Source organism: Micropterus salmoides, unplaced genomic scaffold (assembly GCF_014851395.1).
Source record: "Micropterus salmoides isolate LMB-PRFRI ecotype aquatic unplaced genomic scaffold, ASM1485139v1 Ms_hic_scaffold_3, whole genome shotgun sequence".
NCBI lineage: Eukaryota > Metazoa > Chordata > Actinopteri > Centrarchiformes > Centrarchidae > Micropterus > Micropterus salmoides.
This window is the reverse complement of record NW_024042261.1, coordinates 13,780,658-13,792,696: the sequence shown is the minus strand read 5'-3', so window position 1 is coordinate 13,792,696 and position 12,039 is coordinate 13,780,658. Positions and strand designations below refer to the sequence as shown.

General features: G+C 40.6%; 1 protein-coding gene across 1 annotated transcript; it reads right to left on the bottom strand.

Moving 5' to 3' along the window:
• Positions 1-342: 342 nt before the first annotated feature.
• LOC119883237 (sodium- and chloride-dependent GABA transporter 2-like) lies at positions 343-11,260 on the bottom strand. The gene is made up of 14 exons (XM_038693798.1): positions 11,101-11,260; positions 10,886-11,020; positions 10,167-10,307; positions 9,735-9,822; positions 9,488-9,620; positions 9,272-9,406; positions 9,089-9,192; positions 8,831-8,955; positions 2,177-2,289; positions 1,955-2,092; positions 1,700-1,802; positions 1,449-1,549; positions 1,156-1,326; positions 343-447 (listed from the first exon to the last, which is right to left on the bottom strand). Exons 1-14 carry the CDS (start codon positions 11,258-11,260, stop codon positions 343-345), a joined length of 1,752 nt encoding a protein of 583 aa, XP_038549726.1.
• Positions 11,261-12,039: the final 779 nt, after the last annotated feature.

The window sequence follows — 12,039 nt, the reverse complement described above, 5'->3', positions numbered from 1 at the left end:
CGACAAAAAAGTGTATAATAAGTACATTGTTGTCACAGAGACAGTTGAAGAAGTAGGTAGTGTTTCATGTTAATGTGACATTTCACCTCCAATGTGTTTTCAATATATATTTCTAGGATCTGTTTAAAGTTCAACAGCATTTTGCACAGATATTTATTTTTGAATTATAAACATACACAACCTTGTGATGATTATGATCAGCATGATATAGTTCAAACAAAGTGTTTCTTGTCTTTGACCTTTGGACTGGGGAAAGATTTGGCACCCAGCTTTGATAGCTGGTTCTATCTTAGTTGTTGGACGCACATGCAGTCGACAAAAAGTTCAGGATCAAGTAACGTTTCATGTCAACTGAACCGGTGTTTCCTCTCCGATGTGTTGCAGCTGAGTTTCTCTCGTTTGGGTCAGTGAGTAGTGAGGGTCAGCTTGGCACAGATGATGGAAACGCTATGAAATTGAGAGAAATATTCAACATTTCAACAGAAGTACACCTAAACTTTCCATTGACCTGAAGCAAATCATGTAAAACAAGACATCTCTCTTATTGTTTTTATGGGGTTGCATAACGTGTTTATTGCATAGTTGTAATGGTGAAACAGCGTTCATGCAGTAATCTGTATCATTGGCTGTTGGCTGTTGGCTGATCCTTCACATTGGCACAAACTAAAAAGAGCGTAGCTTGTACTCTGGAAATTAACATCATAACTTGTGAAATGCAGACTTTGAGATTAATAAACTTGAAAATTTCCCTCACTCCAACATCATCATAGTAATACCTAAAACTGCAACTCATCTTGTAGATGGGATGTGAGATGTGACTTGTCTGTTGAATCATTTGAGTCATTTTGCTGAACTTCTTGAAGCTTATGAGAGGATATACATATGGTGATAAAATCTGTTTGATTACAGACAGACACTGCCCATATGCAAATCTCTCAATGTGTGAGTTAATGTTTTACATGTGGATTTCATGAGAAAAATAATCATTAAGCACGTTACTGGAACTTTGATTTCCATTTTGTTGTCTAAAATAAGAGCTTACTTAAGTATTCTGTCTGTCAGTTGTTTTAAAACAATTCCTTTTTCATTATGTGACATATGCACCGTGCTATTTCTTGAATTTTAATATCACAATCAATTACACAGTTGTCCTACCTGATGGATGGTCCCAGTCCCAGTTCCCAGCTTATACAGCACCCATCCCGGGACGAGCAGGATGGAGGAGAGCGCCAGTACCCAGCCCAACATGTATGCCCACGCTGGGTACACGTACCAGCGATTAAAGGTCATAGGCTGGTACCAAACTAAAGAACATATGAAACAGCCCTGAGGAAACAACAGAAACAGAGATTTGGAAGTTGGAAGACACATTCAGGTGTACATGGTGATAAGCACCATGGGGTTAGTTGTTATGTATGTATGTATGTAACACTGAAACCACCACTCACCAGTGAGACCAGTGGTGTGAGGTAACGCCAGCAGATTTTAAAGAACGGGTTGGCGCGCACATCTGTCATGTCCTTTACAATGCGATACAACCGTTCTGCCCCTTTATAGGAGATAAGGTTGGATGAAGAGGTTGTGATGACCACATCAAACTAGACATTTGTGAATGACTTGGTGTGATTTAAAAGGGAACTCCGTTCATTTTTATACATAAAGGTCAGTTTACTGGTGCCTTTAAGATCAGCATACCTACCAAACATCCATCCCAGTGCCAGGCTTTCAAATACACAGAGAAAGAGGATGCAGGCTCCGTTACAAGCGTAGTAGTCAAACAACTGGAACACATACATTCCCCCCTGGAGACAACAGAAAAGACATTTATATAACATGGTATAGGTTTGTTATTGTGAGTCATAAGTTGAAACAGTCTTGTTATAATGATGAACAAAATTGCAATAAAAAATGGAGATATTTTGGCACATTTGTAAATATTACACTATATACTGACCTCAGTGATCATGACAAGCTGTGAGAAGAAGCATGTGACGCAGAAGAGGAGTAAGAAACATTCCCGTCGGCCTGCCCTGCGCATTTGTGTAGGAAACATATCGATGATGGACGTTATCACCACGTCCATGGAAACAAACTGTACAGACAAAAAAACGATCCAGGATAAGTACATTTCCAAACATAACTGTGTTCTTCCAAAAAGACTTCATGCATATCTCACTTGTGTGTCCAGACCCAGGAGGATGAGCATGACAAAGAAACAGATGGACCACAGCTGGGGCACAGGCATCATGGCTACAGCCTGAGGGTATGCAATGAACGCCAATCCTGGACCTGGAAAACAAGATCAGAAGGCAAGGCAAGTTTATTTGTATAGCATATTTCAACAACAAGGCAATTCAAAGCGCTTTACTTTAAACATAAAAGCGACATGAATTCAGTCTCAATTTAAAAGAACTGACATTTTCAGCAGACCTACAGTTTCCTGGGAGTTTGTTCCAGATATATGGAGCATAAAAACTGAACGCTGCTTCTCCATATTTAGTTTTCAGACGACCTGAGAGGTTTGGATGGTTTATAGCAAAGCAGAAGATCCGAAATGTATTTTGGTCCTAAACCATTCAGTGCTTTATAAACCAACAGCAGGATTTTGAAATCAATTCTGACAGACAGGAAGCTAGTGTAAAGACCTCAGAACTGGAGTGATGTGATCCACATCACCAGCAGCAGCGTTCTGAATCTGCTGCAGCTATCTGATGGATTTTTTAGGGAGCCCTGTAAAGACACCGTTACAGTAGCCGAGACGACTGAAGATAAATGCATGGACAAGTTTTTCCAGGTCCTGCTGAGACGTAAGTCCTTTGATCCTTGATATATTCTTCAGGTGATAGCAGGCTGACTTAAAAATTGTCTTACTGTGGCTTAAATTCAGGTTTGAGTCCATGACTACACCAAGATTTCTGGCTTGGTTTGTGGTTCTTAATATTACCGATTGAAGCTGAGCACTGACTTTCAATCGTTTTTCCTTGGCTCCAAAAACAATAATTTCAGTTTTAACTTTGTTTATTGAAGAAAATTCTGTCACATCCAACTGTTGACCTGTTCAATACAGTTACTCAGCGCTTGTATGGGATCATAGTCACCCGGTGATATGGTTATGTAAATCTGTGTGTCATCTGCATAATTATGGTAAAATATTTTGTAGTTTTCCATAATCTGAGCCAGCGGAAGCATGTAAATGTTAAACAGAAGAGGCCTAAAAATGGAGGCTTGGGGAACTCCACTAGTCATTTTTGTTAGCTCAGATGTGCGATTACCTATAGACACAAAGTAGTCCCTGTCCTTTATTCAAACCAGTTTAGTTCTGTGCTAGAAAAGTCCAACCCAGTTTTCAAGTCTGGCAAGTAATATGTTGTGGTCGACTAAGTCAAATGTAGCACTAAGATCCACTAAGATCCAATAAGACGAAGGCTGAAGTTCTGCTACTGTCATTGTTTGAATGGATGTCACAGACCTTAGCAAGAGCCGTCTCAGTGCTATTGTGTGGTCAAAGTCCTGACTGGAAGACATCAAAACAGTTATTTAGTGCCAAGAAAGCACTAAACTGTTGAAAAACAGCTTCTTTCAATGATTTCACTATAAAATGGGAAAGTTGATATGGGCCTATAATTGCTCATTAGTGACCTGTCTAGATTGCTTCTTTTTAAGAGTGGCTTAATTACTGCCGTTTCCAGGGCCTGTGTGGAAAAAACCTGAGAGAACAGACATGTGACAATTTGTAGAAGATCTGAGGCCATGCAATCTGAAACATTTTTCAATAAACCTGTTGGCAGAATATCAAGGCAGCAGGAGGTGGATTTCAGATGTTGTATTATGTCCTCCGGGATTTTATGGTTAATAGAATCAAACTGTGTCATGCTATTTGAATTGTTTTTAAGTGGACAAAGGGACAACACATATCCTGTACCTGACATGGAGGCATTGATTGCTTGCTTGTCTCATTGTTTGGATTATGTCTGTGAAGAAGGAGGCAAATTCATTGCAGGCCCTGGTGGATAGAAGTTCAGAGGCTACAGACACAGGAAGGCTGGTTAGCCTGTCGACAGTAGCAAACAAGGCGCATGCATTATTATTGTTTTTGGTGATGATGTCAGAGAAGAAGGGCCGTGTTGTCAACAAAAAGTGTGGATTTGTGCATTTTATATAAAATAATTTGGAGACTCAAAATTCCTTCTCTCTCTCTCTCTCTAATCACTAGTAAATAATTGTATAATTATTAAAACGCTACCCAGAGGTCCGGAGACTCTGGGTGAATTAAATAATAATAATAATAATAATAATCTTTATTTGTAGAGCACTTTTCAAGGCTCTCCTATAAAAGTATGTTTTAAGAAGGGACTTAAAAGAGTTCACTGACTCAGCCGACCTGATTTCCTCGGGCAGGCTGTTCCAGATCCTCGGGGCCCTGACAGCAAACGCTCTGTCCCCTTTAGTTTTCAGTCGAGACTCTGGAACAGACAACAGACCTCTGCCCGAGGATCTCAAGGTACGTGCTGGTGTGTATGGGACTAAAAGGTCAGAAATATAACAAGGCGAGAGGCCATGAAGAGCTTTAAAAGTGATCAATAAAATTTTAAAGTCAATTCTACAACATATTGGGAGCCAGTGTAATGAAGCTAAAATTGGGATTATGTGGTCATATTTCTTTGTTCTGGTTAAAAGCCTGGCAGCTGAGTTCTGGACAGTCTCCGGTGGTTCCCCCGCGAAACGAGAAGCTTTATGAATTAATATCCTCTGAATATTAAATTCAGAATTTTGTATTAATTAATAGTTTATTAAAAACATAAGTAGACATGCTACAGACGCCTTGCATTTCTCAGTTCTAAATTATAAATGTGAAGTCTCTCTATATAGATGTCATAATGAACCTGGATATTTGTTTTCCACCACCTGCACACAGCTTTTTGACACTCTCCAGCGTGGCATTTCTCCATGGAGATCTTCTCTTACCAGAGACCACCTTCACCTTGGCTGGTGCAATGGCATCAATAACATTTGTAATTTTAGAATTGAAATTATCTACTTTTTTTGACAGGTTGCGGCTGACGATGAATTAATACTAAATGTGCAGGATATGTTGAGTGCTTCCTGTTTCTTCACATATTCACCATTCTTTTTCTGTTACGTATCAAGATAGGAATTGAAAAGGCTACCAGCACACTGGGTCCAGGGTGTCTGGAGATAAGGGTGACCTGCATGGGGATTGGAGACCTGTAGCCTTTTACTTTCTGATTTACTCTGTGTGAGGATGGGATGTTATCCAGGTCATCAGATGGAGATCCAGGGTCCTGCAATAGTGGTGAAAATCTGTTCTGATGTTGCACACCCGCTTGTTGGTGAGGTCTTTTGGTAACTCTCCCTTACGCAGCTGTCCACGGCGGTGTCCTACTAAGAACGGGGGGTTGAAGAGTTGCATCACAAATCTCAGCGAGCTGGGTTCTGCCTGTTATGCGTCCTTCCATTTCCTGGGGAAATGATTTACTCTTAGGCTTTGCACCAAGAGAGTTCCAGGGAGGACTACCACTTTTAGATTTATTACCCAGTACACAGGCCTCCTGTGTCTTGTTAGTTGTTTTGGTGCTAATTAGCTGTGTGCTAGCATGCTCTTGTCCACTGTTTTGGGTCCATGGTAAAGTAGTGTCATTCCTAGGGGTGGGGGAAAAAATTGATATAGCATAGTATTACGATATTTTCCGTGTCAATACTGTATTGATATACCGATATAAGTATCGATCTTTTATTTAATGAACTGTACATGAGAATTTTACTTTTTGGTACTATAATAATGAAATCAATTGTTTTTTCAGTCTACTAGAAAAATAGTTTTCCTTTGGGAACACAATCTGAAGTTGGAAAAAAGGTAATAAATTCCAATACATCGCAATATGTTTAAAATTGCAATAATATCATATCGTGACATAAATATTGTGATAATATCGTATTGTGGGGCCTCTGGTGATTCCCACCCCTAGTCATTCCCACATAGTCCATTCACTTCCACATTTACTTCTAACCTGTGGATCTTGGTTTCCAGCCCTGCAATTTTCTGTAAATGTTTGGGGAGTCGTCCGTGGAGAAGGGTGGAATCTTGCATTAGCTACAACTCCAGTCACTGCAGTAAAGCTAGTGCTATTGATAGGCCGCATTCGCGTAGCACTTAAATTATAAAAGTGTTTAACGGCAATAACCTACTTTATCCGAATAGATGACAGTCCCAGTGATTTAAAAGTATCCAAGAGCTGCTGCTCATAATTTCTAGCAGGAAAAAACAGAGTTTCAGCCAAAGACTGCATGCAAAGGCAAGAGCAAGCAGTAAAGCGTCTGCAATGTAAGAAAGCAGAAAATTTCCACACCAGGCAGAGTTGGTTGCTGTTTAGCATCAACGACTTTGCAAAGAAAAAGGTAACTATGCATCCAGATGAAGCAGTGCAATTCCAGTCAACTAAGCAACACATTCATAACCACCTCCTCTGTGTCTCAAGATGGAGGGAACTGGGGAAGTTACAAAGGGCTTTACAATCCATCTGGAAGGACAAAGTGTAGATGAGGAGAAACGCAAGTATAATAATGAGTGTCTACTGATGACTGAGGGAATGTACTGCAGCTAGTCGTATTCATTTGCTTTCAGCAAGAGCAGGAACGCAGCGCAACTACTGTGACAACCAACTCTGCCTGGTGTTTATCGCCAGCTTAATTTACTTCATATAACAAAAGTACTCATTCTGCAGTAAAATGTCCCCAGTGACTCATACATTTCACATAATTAGTTTGTTGATACTAATGCAACAATGTGTAAGTAGAAAACAGTAAGGTTGTAGCTGGTCGAGGCAGAGCTAGTTTAAACTACTTTATGTACAGTTCAGTAGTTAGAGGTCAGACTGCTTCATTTTTTGGACTTTTTTTTCACATTTATGAGTTTATTGTGAAGTATTGGAAAATTTGACCTCCTTGGGCCTTAAAGGTTCAGTGTGTAAGTTTTAGTGGCATCTACTGGTGAGGGTTGCGAATTGCAACCACCGGCTCACAATGCATTCACATGCTCCTCGGATGGTCCCATTTCCGGTGTGTGAAGTGGTTCTTCTGACTTCAGTGTGCGTTCATGTGCTCTTAAGTCAGAATGTGGAATCAACATGACACTACTACAAAGATTTGTTGCATTTTCATTAAGATTTAGGGAAGAATAAGGCTGGACAATTTCACCTAAAATCAAAATCACGATTAATTGAACATTTTACCTCGATTACGATTAATGAACAATTATTTTATTTTTGATTGTTGTTTTTTGCCCTTATAGTTCACCGACAAGTTTTTTCAAATGTAAATATGCTCATATGCTATTAAAGCTGGGTTTATTTTTCATTCATTACAGTCAAAATTTGATTAATTAAATGTTAATTTATAAGGTAAAGCACATAACAGAGACATGGTTACCCCATATTTGGCGCAACGCCACTGCTACTAACATTTTGCACAATTATTAATAACAATGTGGTAATAATCATTGTCACTCACACTGTGTGAGCACGGTAACACTCAACGTCTTACTAGCTTTCTCTTCTGATTCTTAAAAGGACATCGACGTGACAGTGGTGTTATATGAGCAGCGGAGTTAATTTGAGTCTTTTAAGGGCAGTGCAGTGTGTGTGTAGCGAGTGAGTGGATGAGCGAATGTGAAAGAAGAAGCGGTAGAAAGTGACGTTAAAAGCAAGTAAGTTGTCAGTCTGGCAGTAAATGTACAGTGAAGGTCACACTGCTGGAAAGGCTGTTCGTGCTAGCTAACATCTGGAAACTGAGCAGGACTGGAGGGGACAGAGTCACGTGACCACACACGTAGTAGTGTGTTTTTAAGGGGAAATATTAACAGTATTAAATAACCGACATGGTAAAATTACATCGGTGAAAGGCTGAATTTCCGTTTCAATTAGTTGTCCAGCCCTAGGGAAGAAAAAAAGATCACAGCTCACCCCTCCCGATCCAAGCGTGCAGGAGAAGCTATAGTGGTTGACACACTCTGTCGGCTCATGTGCTAAGCAATACGTATGAGCCTCCATATGTCCAAATTTCTCGTCTTTTCTCACTTCTAATAAACATGTCGACTTATACTAATACTAACGTTACTTGTTCTTCTTCTTCGTACATGTTCAGCGTGTTGAGGAAACGCGCTCTGTAGCGCTGTTTGTCTGTTTGGGCTTCTGTAGAAACTTGTTTGTGCAACATGGCAACGTCCATGTAAGGGGATCCGCGGTATGTTGATAGAAAAGGCTCATTCTAAGGTAATAAAAACATAACTGTTCATTATGTAAAGTATTTATACACCACTGAAAACATAGTTATGAATATTATATTGCATTTCTGTCAATAGATCCTCTCACACATTACACACTGGACATTTAAACCATTTAAGAAGTTTAGAGGATAAATGTCTCTTGCTTGGAACCGATAACAACAGTGACAACTTAAATGTGACAAAGGGCCCGAACCAGACACAGTCGCAAGCCAAGTGGTTGGGAACCACTGGTTTAATCTTAACAATGTTTGTATATTTTATCAGCATCTTATATGTTTAATATGTAACATTTGAATCTGTAAAGTAAGTAGTCAAATAAATGTACTGGAGTAAAGAGTCCATTATTTACCTCAGAAGTGATCTACCTACTCAGTTACTTTACACTAACCCTAACCCTACTTTCTACTGAATTTAGAGTTGGTGACTTTGTACTGAGATTTCTTTTCACAAAATTACAAAAATTTCGATCACACCCAATAACATTGGGCACAAGAAGAGACTGCATGTCTCTCCGGCGTCTTGCATTACCTGACTCGGCCACTTCTGCAATGGGAACACCCTGCTCATGAGCCATGAATCCCAGCACAGAGAAGACTGCAAACCCAGCTACAATACTGGTGCACATGTTCAGTAAACACAGCCACAGAGAATCTCTGCAAAACATAAAAACATGTGCATACTCTGACTTCACAGCACGTAATTGATCATGTTTAAGATGTTATTGCGTTGCTCTTGTCCTTTATTGATGTCAGATATTGTGTCAGTGACACACTAACAAATACTTACTTATAGCAGTTGTTGTTGTACGTGTTGTAGCTGGCCATCACAGTTAAGGAGCCCACACCCACACTGTACGAGAAGAAGATCTGAGCCGCAGCCTCCATCCAAACCTGTTGCAACATAGCAACAGTGAGTACGTGTATTTGTCCACCTTAACCCTGTTACAATATACTGCTATTGCGGTCCTACCTGAGGGTCTATGAGTCGTGAGGGTTCGGGCAGAAGATAAAACAACACTCCCTGTAGAGCCCCAGGAAGAGAGAGCCCACGGATCAAAAGGATTAACAGCATCACATAGGGGAAGGTAGCAGTGACATACACCGCCTGGAGACAAAAGAATGACCGTTCAGGCATTTAAAAACATACTGTATACAAATGAACTACAGTTTTAGGGCATATAAATACCTTTCCTGTAGACTTGACCCCTTTCCAGATACAAAAGTAGCAGGTGACCCACATAGCAATAAGGCAGACTAGAATTTCCCACCTGATGCTGCCGATCTCCTCAATCCCACCTGAGATAGCCAGCACTCGTCTTCTATTAGGAAAAAACATGGGCAAAATGTTGAAATGAGACTCATTGGGACTGATTTTGGCACATTTAAAATGAACCTAGAGGCTTTGTTTGATCATCTACTGTACAAAGACATACTCCCAGAATTCTGTTGCAGCAGAGGCTGTGTCGGTCTGGTTGGTCCACGCAGAGGTGTTATTTCCTGTTGAAAGGTCTACACAGTCATCTGAAAGGACAGTGAGAAAAACACATAATGCATGTATTTAAAAACTCTTTGGGAGACATCTGGCAGGGAGGGTTTTTGAGAAACACTATCCAGTTGCATTATAGGGAATGTATGAAACCAGTGCTTTTGAATCTTTAACCTTAGGGAAGAACGGTGAGGATATCTCGGCCTCTGTTGCTCTGATTTTGACCATCCCTATTTTGATCTCTCTCACAAGTCTTCCAACATTATGTTCAAAACTAAATCACAGTAGGGGTCTGTAATTGAGATAAAATGTTCTGATATCTGCATCTTGACATCAGTACATCATTCAAATGTTAGTAGTTTGACAGTTTCCATTTTACCTGTGTTCCAGTAGTTGTTGCAGCTGGCCCAAGGGAGCTGGGAGCTGAAGGAGAACACCAGGTAGAGCAAAGCCCAGGACAGAATAATGATGTAGGTCATACAGCTGTAGAAGAGGATCAACTGCCCGCCATAGCCGATACCTGCGGGCCCAGATGTAGTGCTTTGTTACAGACAGTCATTATCAGAACCTTACTTCCTCCAGTTATTAATTTACCCAAAACACTTATTGTTCAGGGTCACAGGAATCTGACTGACCAAATCTACAAAAACTGCTTAGTCGAGCAAAATCAGTAAAATTAAAATAAAAGTTATACAACTGAAAATGTCTTTAAATATTAATACATTTTTTTAACCTTGGAATTTAGGGTCACAGAGTGAGTGATACTTTTGTAAATGTTTGCCTTGTACTGACCACCATGAAAGAGCTCTGATATGATATGTGGATGTGTTTGCTCCGTTCATTTGGTGGGTAATGTGTTACCGCCTCTCTCGGGGTTCCATTGTGAATACAATGAAACATTGAACTGCCCTAACTAAAGAAAGGAACTTTCCACAGTGGCAAAGGGACCGACAATGAAACTACCAGCTACTTTTGGAGCTAATCAGTCATTATGAGATGTGTCCAGTTTTCTGTGAATCTTGGTCCAGCTCTGTGTGGTTTTTACAGCAGAGGACGTGTTTGCCTTGCTGTGCTACAATAAAGTCCTGAACAGTATACCTTCTGCCAGTGGGCATAGCTTCCTCCAGCAAGTGATGCCGCCCTCCTGAGTATACTGGCCTATGACCGTCTCCAGCAAGAACAGGGGTACGCCACAGGTCACCACGAATACCAGATATGGCACAAGGAATGCACCTGAATGTACAAAGTATACAACATTGTGTACCTGTACCACAGAATTTGGGTAACAGGTTGTGAGCATCATATTTGCTTACCCCCTCCGTTTTTGTAGCAGAGGTAAGGAAACCTCCACACGTTGCCCAGGCCGATAACATTTCCCGCCACGGCCAGGAGAAACTCCATCTTACTTCCCCAGTGTCCTCTCTCCTCCAACTCCACTTGCTTGCATTTTCTTGTGCATTTTTTATTCAACATGGCCAAAAGCTCAGTCTTAACCCAGTCTAATTCTTCTTATCCAATATTCTTTGTCTCCAGGTTTTCCCTGCCTTTATATTCACTATATAATCTGTCAGGTAATGTGTAACTGCACAAACAGTTAATCAGTTCTCAGTGTGAATGTAAATTATCTCTAGGATGAGCAAGAATGGACCGGACGGACAACACCAAGTCCTCTAGTGTTTCTCAATGGAGGCGGTACCGCCCCCCAGGGGCGCTGGAACCAATATTTTGGAAGGGGGGGCGCTTGTTGGTAGGAAATTGTAATGCGAGTTTACACTTAAGATTCACAACAATACGAGTTTAAACTTTAAACTACTTGCAAAAAACTGTGGTCTGCAACATTAAAAACCTGCCAGTTTAGTCCACTGCGACTGGACGAGACTGTGTATTTTTTTCTCCATCAGCTACTTGTGGTGCAGCTTCGTGCTGCGTACGGGAAATCAGAGTATCATCTCTAAAATTTTACCCACATGCCATTTACTGTGTAAACTCTGGAACATTGACGCTCTCTTTCTTTGTGGAAAAGTGTTTATTTCTCTGAGGAATAAACCGTGAACGTCTTGTTATTGCAGTGGTTACACATTTATAAGAGAGATATTCCGCTGTCGACACCATCAAGTGACGTGGACCCACCTCACGCTGTGAGTCGCAGACAGTTTGTGCCAAAGCGGACATATACAGTAGTTTCAGTAAGTTATAAAAATGTAACATTAAAAACTGAAGCCCTGTCTTGCTCTGTTGGTATTGTAAGCGGC